The sequence below is a fragment of the Arvicanthis niloticus genome, chromosome 6 (assembly GCF_011762505.2).
Source record: "Arvicanthis niloticus isolate mArvNil1 chromosome 6, mArvNil1.pat.X, whole genome shotgun sequence".
NCBI lineage: Eukaryota > Metazoa > Chordata > Mammalia > Rodentia > Muridae > Arvicanthis > Arvicanthis niloticus.
This window is the reverse complement of record NC_047663.1, coordinates 22,698,653-22,712,275: the sequence shown is the minus strand read 5'-3', so window position 1 is coordinate 22,712,275 and position 13,623 is coordinate 22,698,653. Positions and strand designations below refer to the sequence as shown.

Here is a 13,623-nt window from a genome sequence, read left to right as displayed (position 1 = left end):
ACAAGGGGGCCATGTTCCAGTCCCAGTGAGCAGAAGAACTTGGCAGCTTTGGCTACTAGCTCTGGCTTTAGAGTCCAGAATAGAAGAGACTACTGGGACAATTGATGCTGGTTAGCTGGAGCTAAGAAATTAGAGGTGATTAAGAAGAGACCAGTATCACTGATGTGAAATCTTCTGAGAAGTGTTTTCTGAGAGCACAAAGAAGCTGTGTTCCAGAGATAGCCAAGGTTGTACCTTGTGCTGCAGCTGTACTTGTTAATGTATAAAAGTCACTCAGATGGTACTGGTTTTGAAAGGATGAAGGGGTCATGAAGAACAGTTGCTGATGCTTGGCACTGTGAGAAGCCATGGAAGGCCATTGGTAAAGGTGCAACCTCAGTTGCCCAGGCCTGAAGAAGTCATGCAAAGGATTTGAATTTTGGGACTATAAAGAGAGCCTAAAGAGGCTATTGGTGAAGCCTAGTTGCAATGGAAGACCTCAGCATATTAGAGATGCCAGTACCATGGGATGGTCACCAAGAACAGCAGAGGCAGTGGAGTGGATCAACCTGAGCTTAGAGTGCAGCAGAGGGCAGAGCTGGAGAAGCCCAGAAGATCATCTGTAGATTCTAGACATTAAAACAAAACGCTGTAACATGGAAGTTGCCTTGGAGACCCCAAGATGTTTGAGATGCCAGAGTCATGGGCTATCTGCTGAGAAAAGCTGCTAAGAGAAAGTGGAAACAGCCCAGGGGAAAGAAGTTTGTTGCAGTCAACAAAGATGAAAAGGAGTTGGAGATCTGAAGACCACTTTGACCTCAGACATGGAGATGCAGAGTTTGGAGTTTGCCCAGATCGTTTCCTGACTTGCTTTAGGGAGTATGGTTAAGTGATTGGATGAATCTCAGAAGAGACTTTGAACTTTAGACTTTTAACATTGTTGAGACTGCTATGAGGACTCTAGAAGTTGGACTAAATGTATTTTGCATTGTGCTATGTTTAGGTATGGTCCCCATAGACTCCTATGTTTAAGCAAGACTATGGGAGCCAGGGAGTGGAATATGATTGTTTGTAGATAGTGCCAGGGAATGGCTCTATTTAAGAGGTGTATCCTTGTTGGAGTAGCTGTATCACTGTGGCTGTGGGCTTTAATATCTTAGTCCCAGTTGTCTGGAAGTAAGTATTCTAGTGGCCGTTAGATAAAGATGTAGTAACTCTCAGCCACTTCAGTACTGTGTGTGCCTGAATACTGCTACGCTCCCACCTTGATGATAATGGACTGAATCTCTGAGCCTGTAAGCCAGCCCCAATTAAATGCTGTCCTTTAAAAGACTTGCCTTGGTCATGGTGTCTGTTTACAGCAGCAAAACCTTAACTAAGACAGACACCAAAGTCTATTTGTAGTAGAACTGCACAGTAATGGCTTCACTGAGAACTAAAAGTAACAAAATCTTAAAGATAGCTAGTATAACCAAAAACAGTGCAAAATAAAATATAAGGCAGATACAAGAATATATGCCCAACAAGTAACATTTCACTAGTGAGCAAATTGAAAGTCGACTTTTTAAATTTTTTTTTTAATTTTTAACTTATTTACTTACTTTTTAATTTTTTAATTTTTTAAAAATTTTTATCGAATATTTTATTTATTTACAATACAGATGCCATCCCCTTTCCCCATTTCCCCTCCCTAGAACACCCTATTCCATCCCCCCTCCTCCCTTATGCTTTTAGAAAATCGACATAGTATTACCTGTGGATCCAGCAATACCACTCCAGGGCATATACCCAAAAGACGTTCCAACATCTAACAAGGACACATGCTCCATTATGCTCATATCAACCTAGAAAGCTGACTTTAAACCATGGTGTGCTGGCTAACTTTTGTCCACTTGACACAAACTAAAGGGAACCTCAACTGAGAAGTTGCCTCCATTGGGTTAGCTTACGGACATGTTTGTGAAGCATTTTCTTGATTAATGAGTTATGTGAAAATGGGTGGTGCCACCCCTGGAAAGGTGGCTCGGTGTTGAATAAGAAAGGAAAGCAAGCTAGTGGGGTAGAGTTATTCAGAGGTCTCTGTGTTAGTTCTTGTTTCTAGGTTTCTGTCTAAGCTTCCTTCTGTGATGGACTGCACACTGTAACCTGAAGTAAACTCTTTCCTCCCGAGTTGATTTGGGATATAGTATTTATCACAGCAACTGAAACCAAACTAGAACCACATAAAATCTCCATGTCGTGTGGAAAACGTGTTGAATGGCAGCAATATTGAGATTAGCAAGAGGGTCTTGGAATGTATGTTCTCATGACACAATGCTGAAGGTTATAAAGTTATTCATGTGAGAAATAATCCCAGAAGATATATAGGGAATTAGAAAAGTCGCTGAAGACAGAGAGAAGAGAAGCCAGTAAAGAGAGAGATAGAATGAGCAGGACATCCCAGGAGGCACCAGTGACCCAAGCTACTCAAGACCTCTGAGATTTGGGGAGGACATGTGCATTTGAGGGGAAGAGAGAAAGATCATGTACTCACCCACCCTCTCCCTGCTCCAGGGCTCTGCTTAGAGGTTTTGACTGTCCTTTTAAAACCAACCCTCTTGTCAGAGAAAGTCATTAGGAATGGGGTTTATAAGTGCATGATCTATGAGATCATCTTTCTGTATTGGGAGGAAACTACAGAGGGAACAGAGTACAGAGTGGAGATACTAGAAACTAATTGTTGTAATTTGTTATTTATCGATAGGCTAAGTAGAAGTTCAGAGATGGGGATAGCCATTTGAGAAGAAACAAGGAAACACAGTGTCTTGATATTTGTATTACTGCAATTTTATATTTATTTAACACTGAAGAAAAATCTCCATTTTTAAAAATATGGCAGACAACAAAGTATTCTACTGGGATAAGGTGAGAGTTTACAGATGTCAGAGAAGACACAAACTTGTTTCATGTTATAAAGAGATACTAAGAAGGCAGGCAGCAGTAAGTACATTTGGAAGCCAGAGTCATTATCACTTGGAACAGAGGTTTTGATTGGCATCTTGGGTTTCAGCTCACAAATGGTCTACATCACAAGTGGAGGGTGATGAAGAACAAGAGACTGTGGGTAACAGTGCTTAGCAGCAAGAACCACTAGAGCATGTTGGGCGGCAACAGGTGGTCCTGCAGCAAGTGGTCTGGCAGCAGATGGGGCGGCAGCAGCTGGAGATGCAGCACTGGGGTCTGCAGGAGCTGGACACACAGCAGCTGGGGCGGCAGCAGGAAGGCCTGCAGCAGCTAGAAATGCAACAGCTGGGACGACAGCAGCTGGATCCACAACAGCTAGAACTACCACAGCAGGGGCGGCAGCAGCTGGAAATGCAGCAAGAGGGTCTGCAGCAGCTGGACACACAGCAGCTTGGGCGACAGCAGGAAGGCCTGCAACAGCTGGAAATGCAGCAGCTGGGGCGACAGCAGCTGGGGCGGCAGCAGGTGGGCTGGCAGCACACAGACTGGCAGCACTGGGGCCTGCAGCAGCTAGACACACAGCAGCTGGGGCGGCAGCAGGAAGGCCTGCAACAACTAGAAATGCAACAGGTGGGGCGGCAGCAGCCAGAGGTGCAGCAAGAGGGCCTGCAGCAGCTAGACACACAGCAGCTTGGGAGGCAGCAGGAAGGCCTGCAACAGCTGGAAATGCAGCAGCTGGGGCGACAGCAGCTGGGCTGGCAGCACACAGACTGGCAGCACTGGGGCCTGCAGCAGCTAGACACACAGCAGCTGGGCCTGCAGCAGCTGGACACACAGCAGCTGGGCCTGCAGCAGGTGGTCCTACAGCAGGTAGTCTGGCAACAGCTGGGCTGGCAGCAGCCTTGGCCACAGCCCTCCTCAGAGCAGACAGAGCCACAACAGGAGCTGACCATGGTGTGAAGAGGTGGAGGATCTGGATGGGTTTACAAGAAGGTGGGTTGGAAGGTTGTAAGTTGGAGTCTCCCTGGCCACATCCCCTTTTATACCCTGCTGAGGGGCTGCTGTCCTCACATGCAGCATTCTTTCCTTGTTATTGTTAGTGTTAATAAACATGTGGTTATCAAATTAGGCACATTTCATTTCCTGGCTAATTTATCAAGCTAGATGGAAAACACAGTTTCTTTTCCTGTGTTAAGAGTCACCACCAGCTCTTGATGAACCATCTCCTAAGTGTCTTTCTTGACTTAGTTTCTTCCAGCTATCACATGACCCTGTGTGTCTAGTCACTATATGATTCAGTCTCACGGTGGATGGTTCTACTGTCTGCCCTTAGATAATCATGATTACTAAAGACTCAAAATTGTTTCTAGTGATGTTGGAGGATAAAGATTCATCATCCTAACAGCTCATCCACAGGGGGTCAGGTGGGTACTAAGGATATGAATATCAAGACCACAGACATGAACAGAGAAAGGTCTTCCTCTTCTGACTCCTACATTTTCTGTACCAATTTCAAAGAAGGAAACTGAATGGGGAAATGTCGATGTTTATCCACAACCCCCCTTTTGTCAGAAAACCTTTGTCATTTTGGGGGCCTGTCTTTTCTATGAGTCACAGACCTCCAGTGTCTCACAAAATTCAGGTTTCTCTGCTCTGGCCACTGGAATGATTTCTTTCCATTCTTGTCTACTGTCTTCCGCTTAACAGAACATATGAGGTCATACCCTAACTTTTCCAAAATTTACCTTGCAACATCTAATAATTAGTTAACACTGCCACTTATGCTAATTTAAACCCAAATGTTCTGTTTTCTGATAGATTTGAACTGGAGGCTCTCCTGTTTCATGTTTCTAGTGCTAGGCTAGACTTCCTTCTCATTATTCATTTTATACATGCATATACACATGTGTGGCTTTTATGACTATATGTTACACATACTTACATATGTGATATATGTGTAATACACATGTGATGTATGCATTCATATCAAATATTCACATATTCAAATACATATCTAAATATTCACATATTTAAGCATGCAAATAGTCTATATGTGTGCATATGTAACATATGTAAATAGAATATTTATATGTATCTAATGCCGGGCACAGTAAATGCTTAAAGGGCATGAGCAACCATCCAATTAGCCAGATGAATTATGTTTCAAAAATGAGCAATGCTTCAGGCCTTCTGCTATCCTCTGTGGGTCAAAAGCAGACAGACAGTGAATAACAGTGTGATAACACCATTGCATTCCTTAATTAGGATTATTTAGTGGCCAGGACAGTTGCAATATTTTTATGACATTATTTGCTCAGCCAACACTTAGTCTACAGACTTTTTCTTATATTCTCTTACTTGTAGAGCTTGAAAAGATGAAGAATTTAAATAAGTATATGTCCTATTTGAGAATTTTCCCAGGATTGCTACAGTAACAAGGACACCTCTGCTTCCACGTGACCATGTGTAGGAAGATTTCTTGCCTACTAATAGAGTTACAGAGCCCAGTTCCAGCTGGTACATGTAGAACATAACTTCTGTACCTATGACTGGGGGATCATTGCTGAAGAGAAAGTAGAAACATTGTTAAGCCAGAGCATCAGGGAATTTGCTGTGAGATTGTGACTCCTAGCACTGTCAGAAGCTCCACCCATACAGTCTCACCAACATTGCTGCCTAAACATGAGTTGTACCACGACAACAGCAATTGATATGTGGACATGGTTGGGGGAAAGCTCATGGTGTCTCAACCCTACACAAAGCAGTACAGTGAACATAAGAATGACCCAAATGGGAGAATCGTCTTTCCCATGGAAGAATACGTCAACTGGCTATCCAATGCCATATTGTCATCTCTGAAAGACATACATACAAGTAACTTTACACAGGCTGAGAGGTTTGTATTTATGTATTCAAGAATTTATATATACACTAATCATATATACACAAAGAGAAAAATGATGTAATTGTATAACTTCAAAACACAAGACAACAACAATCATCATCATCATCTTTTGGGCTGAGTATATAGTTCTTTGGTCCAAGGCTTGCCTAGTACCACACAAAGTACTGGGCTCAAAGACACATCACAAAATAAAAAAAAAATGAGTGCCTTTTCCTCACTTAAATAGAGTAATATTCTCATTGTGGTCTAGTATACAGATACCCATTGTTTTTAAACCAGTGCTTCTTATGTTTGGCTGCATGGGAGACATCCACAGAGTATTATAATCTGTCAAATTCTGTCTCATGCCCTGAACAATATCCCTCTAACTAGTCTTGAGTATCAGCAACTTTTAGAAGTTCCCAGGAGATTCCAGTGAACCCTTAGACTTGCTGCAACTCCCCCACTAAACCACCCGCATGGCCTGCATTTATATAACTTGTAATATTCAAAAGTTTCTTTGACTACTACACAGTGAAATAATGCTAAGTCTCTTCCTTATACTAGGCAAATCTCATATCAAATACAACAGACCCACACTGACGACAATAGACAAACATGGAATGAAGTCTTCTGACTGGATTCATTTTAAAAGAAGAAACCACCAAACAGAAGAGACAAGGTGATAATATAAAAGCAATTGTGAATTAATGATAGTGAGCCACCCCCTTGAAGTCAAAGCTTGATTCTCTATTGTTCCATCTCATTGATGTTGTTCAAGTCCTGTGAGTACTAGAGGAATGTAAAATAGTCAGGAGGATGCTTGGTGTTTCAATCTACTGTGTTCAAAGTGCACAGGTTCTAAACCACACACACACACACACACACAGAGAGAGAGAGAGAAAGAGAGAGAGACAGACAGACAGACAGACAGACAGATAGACACACACACACACACAGGCACACACAGACACACAGACACACACACACACACACACACACACACACACACACACACTCATAATTTGGTATAGTTAAATCACCACTATGAAAACATATCTTTTGTTTGGTTTTCTGTCCATAGCTAAAATGAGCAGGGCTACATGTTATGTGGGTAATTCAGTGATGCAGACCTCAGATTTTACTGCCCATTAGGATAATCTGAGGAGGCCCATTAACTATGGACACCAAGTTCAAGCACATAGCAAATAAATGAAATGCCATCTACAAAGGAGCCAGACATTGTCACTTGCACCTTCTCCAACCCTGGAGTTTCTATCTTGAGCCACTAAAGACTTGTGCTGGAGGAAGGTTTGTGAGTCTGTATAGATTCATTTCCAGTGAAAATCCATGGTCATTTTACCTACAAGGATGGGGCTTACTTAATCTTTTTAAACAGAAATCAAACTTTTTTTTAATCAATTAACACAGTCTTCATCCAATACCTTTATTTCATTTGTGGTCCCTCTAATAACAGTGAATCAAAACAACAACAATTCTCCTACGTGTAGGACATGTTCATACATGTATGTGTTCATACATACTATCTACAACTACAAGCCAATGAAAACACAAACTGATCAAACTTTTGCTAAGCAAGTATGATAAAAATGTATGCAATACGCTTGGTCACTAAATGGTCTTAATTAAGACTTTTAATGATGTCACACATAGCTACAGAAAGTCTTTGCCTGTTTCTATACCAATGTACTGGTAGCATTCCTCAGTTTTAGAAACCCTAATCACCTGGCCACTTGGGTGGGATTTTTGCACTCTTTAAGTCATTAAGTATTCTGACTATAAATAAATAATAGCTGATATCCTTTCATGTAGATATTTGCTTTTAAAAATTACCCATTCTTTTCCATTTTTTTTCATAGGATGCCTGAAGGGCGAAGTCTGGTCCATTTACTTGAGTAGAGACACAGCTGAGGTTGAGGGATGAGGACCTCCACAGACACAGGAGATCCAGAGTCAAACAGATCAAGAGGCACTAAATTGATCATCTAACTGAAGTTACAACTTAGAAAAGAAAGAGTTTGGCTCAAGAGTTGCTATCAAAGTAAGAAGGCTAGGCGAGCAGAGACAGAGAAAACAATCCCACATGGCAGAAGTAAGGTGATCGAATTTTAGGCTGAGCTGAGCTGGAGTCCTTTCTCCTAAGAGGTGCTGAAACTGAGCATCATGATTTTGTTTCTGAAAGAAAAATCATCATTTCATCATTTAGTTTTCTACCTAAAATTGTCCTGTGTTTCCCATTGAACAAGAATCTAGAAAGTGAGCCATGGTCCACATGGGACAGTAGATATTGCTTACCAAGCTCCCCATTCTCATACCATTGGAGTTTTCTGTGGTCAACCATTCTCTGACAGTCTGACCCATTATGGATGAGCCATCCATATAATAAAGCTTTATTCTTCTGGGTAGCAGAAACAATTATGGACCTGTAATCCCAATGATTATCGAAGGATAGACAGTAGAGCCATCTAGTATGAGTCTGAGTCATGTAGTGACTAGAAATATGATGTCATGGGACAATTGTTTAGAAGAAACTAAAGAAAGAAAGGCACTTAGGGGATGGTTCAGTGAGAGCTGATGGTGACTCTTACCACCAGGAAAAGAAACTGGGCTCCCCAGTTACCTTCATAATTTACTCAGGAAAAAAAAACTAATTTGAAAGCCAACTGTTTATTAACACAAACAATAACAAGGAAAGAATGCTGCATGTGAGGACAGCAGTCTCTCAGCAGGGTATAAAAGGGGATGTGGCCAGGGAGACTCCAACTTACAACCTTCCAACCCACCTTCTTGTAAACCTATCCAGATCCTCCACCTCTTGACACCATGGTCAGCTCCTGTTGTGGCTCTGTCTGCTCTGAGGAGGGCTGTGGCCAAGGCTGCTGCCAGCCCAGCTGCTGCCAGACTACCTGCTGTAGGACCACCTGCTGCAGGCCCAGCTGCTGTGTGTCCAGCTGCTGCAGGCCCAGCTGCTGTGTGTCTAGCTGCTGCAGGCCCCAGTGCTGCCAGTCTGTGTGCTGCCAGCCCACCTGCTGCCGCCCCAGCTGCTGTCGCCCCAGCTGCTGCATTTCCAGCTGTTGCAGGCCTTCCTGCTGCCGCCCAAGCTGCTGTGTGTCCAGCTGCTGCAGGCCCTCTTGTTGCATCTCCAGCTGCTGCCGCCCCTGCTGTGGTAGTTCTAGCTGTTGTGGATCCAGCTGCTGCCGCCCCACCTGTTGCATTTCTAGCTGTTGCAGGCCTTCCTGCTGCCGCCCCAGCTGTTGTGTGTCCAGCTGCTGCAGACCCCAGTGCTGCATCTCCAGCTGTTGCCGCCCCATCTGCTGCCAGACCACCTGCTGCAGGACCACCTGCTGCCGCCCAGCATGCTCTAGTGGTTCTTGCTGCTGAGCACCATCATCCAGTCCCCTGTTCTTCATCATACATCATGTACTGTAGAGATGAATTCCAAGATGCCAATCAAAGGCTCTATTCCAACAGATCATGATTTTGGCCTCCAAATATACGGCCCCTATTCCTGCCTGTTTATTATCTGTCTCTAAAATAACCACAGGGTTAAATTTTCTCCTCAATCTGTAATGTTTGGCCTTATCCCCATGGACAAATTTGTTCTGTACCATATTCCTAAATATGGACATTCTCTTATATATTAAATAAATCTGTATTTTGCAGGTACACAAATACGTATCATGTCTCGTTATTTGTCCTCTCAGATTATTTTCTTCATCTGTCAAGTTCTGAAGCTGATTTCTAAGTACAAAGACAGCACATGATCTCAGGTGTGCCAACACTGCCCCCATGGCACAGCTCCTCCTATACAGAAATATGCTCTCCTAGAGCAAAGGCATGGTCCTCTGTGCTAAAAATTTTCTCTGGTTGAAGAAACAACAGTAGGTAGGAGATTGGAGACCCTTGGCACTGAGTTCTCTCTGTGAGGGGGTTGGGTGAGCACAAGCTGTTACTCATGCAGTCAAGTGATCCATGCATCACACAGCTTTCCTTAGGTCTTCAGTGGCATGAAGCCCGGCTGCTACTGGAGGTGTCCTGCTCACACCAGTCCAGTTGACTTCCGTCATTCCCTAAGTTCACCTCAGTACTTCCTGAGGTCACCTTCCTGATAAGCTCCTTGTCTCAACTCCCTGTAGAGAGGCAGGCAGCCCAAGGACAAGCAGCCTAATAGTGTATTCCCAACCTCAGTGCCCCATCCCTCCCACAGAAGTCCAATATAATACAGAGAGCTCCATGGCTCAGGATCAAGTCATGATTTTTGCTTCACTGAACTCTGAATGTTCTCAAGATATTGCCTACTTATTGATTATATTATTTTTCAACTCTTTTTAATATTTGAGTTTTAATATATATTCTGGATATTGATTTTTCTGGGCAATAAAGAGCTGCTGAAGATTTTTTCTTTTTCTAGCTTATCTGTTTATTCTTTTGTTTCTTTTGTGACGAGAACCAATTTGCCAATTCTTACCATCATCGTGAAATTTTCTTCTTACATTTTGCTCTTGTGTTTTTAACTTTTCAAATTCTGAATTAAAACATTTTATCCATTTTGAGTGAGTCTAGGGGAAAAGACAAGGTACGCAATTCAGTCTTCTCCATGTAGATATGATAGAGCTACATACTTATCTACTCTTGTGATGCACGGTCTGTTAGGGCTACCATGCCTCTACAGGCCAATCAGAGGCTGTGTGTCCTGCCATGACAACTAATTCAATAAGAAAGAAAACAGTAAGTCAATTCCATTACCAAGGGAGGGGGGCTGGGGGTAGGTGGGTAAACACCTTCATAGAAGCAGGGGGAGGGGGGATGGGATAAGGGGTTCCTGGGTGGTGGGGGAAATATGGTAAGGGGATAAAATTTGAAATGTAAATATTATATCCAATAAAAGAGGGGAAAAATAGAAAAGCGGTTAGAACCAACATTCTTAATAAAATGTCAGCCCTCTTAAAAAAAAAACTATCTTGATACTAAAATTTGTTTTGAGAATTGTATATTGCAGAATGATCAGCCTTGGTGTATCTACTCAACAAGCAAGCTGGGCAGATCTGCTCAAACCTCTGAGGTCTGGGAATTCCATCTGGAGGCATCGAAGACACAGCATCAGGGGATTGTCAATTTGCTCTCCCCCCCCACACTCCTCTTCTAATATCTCAACGCCCATAATCAGCTTGAAGAAGCTAATGATGAGTCAGCGCCCCTATTCCCTGGGCTTGGGGACTAAGGTAGTAAATGTTGGGCTGTCTCTCTAGGGAAAAGTAGTGGTTTAGTCGGAATAGAGAGGATTAGCTAGGGTATATTGCATAGCCATAACCTATTAGTAGAAATCTGTATAATTAATATCAAGATGAAGATATAAATTCTTAAATGGCACCAATTTACTTTGTTTACAAATTTTAAGGTTTTCATTGGCATGAGCTTCTTAGTGATATAAGAGTGAGGTGAATATTGTTGCTCTCATAGGCATTGTACCAGTATAACACATTTAGGAATACAAAGCTTAGACCCAGTCCTTCTTTAACTTTTTTTTAACTGATTTGAGATGGTCAGCCAGTGAGTTAAGGGACTATAGCAAATTCATGACTTGGAGTTTATTATAAGGGTGTTCTCTATGTTTTATTTAGAAATAGCTGAGTGGAGTTAACAGGCAACAGTCCAGATTACCTTACATGGATAGCTGGTTTTCAAAACATCAGAAATCCTTAGAATTGACATGACAAACATTTCAGTATTAATGTTCATTTTCATTAGAGACCTGTCTGCTCCGGACAGCTTCCTATATTGAATTCTAAGAAGAAATTCAGCATCCTTGGAGTTACTCCAGTTGTGGTGAGACAGCCACCAGGCAAGAATTGCCACTTTCCTTCTACAGACAAATTACTGTCCAGAAAAGGACACACTTGCAGAATAGTCGACTGATTATATCTGCCTAGACAGAGTAATCAGCCCTTAATAATTCTGCAGCATTAAGGTCTGTCAAAGATCTTGGGCCAGAAGGCAGAAGAACAGATGCTCCAACGTTTTGAAGTAGAGCGAGTGTCCAGGTGATCAGAGGGCTCTATAAATTGGCTAAGTTTTAGAAACTACGATTTGTGCTTCCCACAATTATAGTTAACTCAGTCATTCTGGATTTCTGACGGGGTTGAAAACATATAGCTATTGACCTTAAGAGAAAAGATTTGAGTGGATGGTTGTCAGCTGACATTCATCCTAAAGCCAGGTTCAGAACTAAATGTTCTAGTTAGAATAGATGACAGAGGAGCTGGTTAGTCAACAAAAGGATGGACTGGGTATTAGGACTATCCTGTACCTCACTGGTACAAATTGGCATAATTATGCTCTAATTGTATTTTGAGAGAAAAGTTTCATTTTAACAGGAAGGGTGATGTGTAGGAGGAGCTAAGGTAGGAGGAGTACTGAGAGGAAGAAAAGGAGTAAGAAGAGGAGAAGAAGAAGGAGAGGAGAAGCTAGGTGATGAAAGAGAGAAAGAGGGGGGGAGACAGGGAGGCAGATATTCATGTATCTCCACCAGTCAAAGATAGTTGTTATATCTAGGTTGGGTAGTGGGTTACACCTCTGATTGAACAATTCCAAACTTATAAAGCCTATGATTAACATTTTTTTTTAAAAAAATGTATAAATGCAAAAAGAAAAAGGGAGCATGGGATAGGGGTTTCCTAAGGGGGGGGGGGGGAATGGGGATAGGGGATGCCATCTGAAGTGTAAATAAAATATCTAATAAAAAAAGAAAGAAAATTTTAAAAAAATTCCATTACCAAAAACCTCCAAATATTCCCTTCCAAATGAAATACCAAATCCCATCTACAATTTTATGGATTTCCTTAAAAATCCATAAAGTGTTCCTTGTGTGTTTGTAAAGAAGAAGGAGAAGGAGAGGAGGAGGAAGAGGTGGAAGAGGAGGGAGGAAAGAAAGAAAGACAGACAGACAGACAGACAGACAGAGAAAGAAAGAAAGAAAGAAAGAAAGAAAGAAAGAAAGAGAAAAAAAGAAAGAAATAACAAACCATCAGAAATAGACAAAACTGTCATGAGTGCAAAGATACTTAGGTTTTTGTTATTGTTTTGTTTGGTTTTTGTTTTATTTGTTTGTTTTTGTTTGGTTTGGTTTGGGTTGGTTTTCTTTTTTGCTATCAGCATTTTGTTATCTATGTCTAGCTGTTGGGGAAATGGCTACAAATGCCGTGTTTAAGGATGTTTGTATCTAAGCTGTCAGAGGAAGAATACTGAAAGCAAGCAAATCAATGTCTTGGGCTACAGGATGTGGTATGTAAATGTTTTCTACTTTCATTGACAAGCTGTAATAAATCAGATTAAAAGGGTAGCTCCCAGACTTCTAAAGGGGATTGTGTTAAAAGTCAATAAAAGTATCTGAAGCAGGAATTTTGTTATAATTTTTTTCATTCAATATATTTTGATTATGGTTTCCCTTCCCCCAGCTCCTCCCAGGTCCTCCCCAACTCCCCACCCACACAACAAAGGCAGTTTAATTACACAGTAAGTTGTGGATATTATATAAAGATAATTATTAAAGATATAACTCCCTATACTAGCTTGAGCAGGCAACCTTGAAAGTGTCCACCAGTTGCTATCACTTTTCTAGTATTTCAAGATGTATGTAACGCCTCATCCTCAAGCCACTTGCTTCCAGCCAGCAGCAAATGGCAACATTCATTGATGAATTGACAGTAGGTTGAGGCTCCCCCGTTGGTAGCCAGCTCTGTCCTCCACAGTTTTCCTCTATCATTGGCTTTCCATGAACTCATACCAAGTGGGAGAGA

General features: G+C 42.0%; 1 protein-coding gene across 9 annotated transcripts; it reads right to left on the bottom strand.

Moving 5' to 3' along the window:
• Window positions 1-3,082: 3,082 nt before the first annotated feature.
• On the bottom strand, window positions 3,083-3,875 carry LOC117711277 (uncharacterized). Of its 9 annotated transcripts, none has more exons than XM_034506826.2 (3): window positions 3,478-3,875; window positions 3,364-3,432; window positions 3,083-3,282 (listed from the first exon to the last, which is right to left on the bottom strand). In XM_034506826.2, exons 1-3 carry the CDS (start codon window positions 3,873-3,875, stop codon window positions 3,093-3,095), a joined length of 657 nt encoding a protein of 218 aa, XP_034362717.1. In that variant the 3' UTR covers window positions 3,083-3,092. The 9 variants fall into 9 exon arrangements, with proteins under 9 accessions (XP_034362717.1, XP_034362718.1, XP_076791327.1 ...); XM_034506827.2 differs by lacking the exon at window positions 3,364-3,432 and having other exon boundaries at window positions 3,083-3,331; window positions 3,437-3,528; window positions 3,634-3,875; XM_076935212.1 differs by having other exon boundaries at window positions 3,083-3,243; window positions 3,364-3,483; window positions 3,739-3,875.
• Between the last annotated feature and the right edge of the window lie 9,748 nt (window positions 3,876-13,623).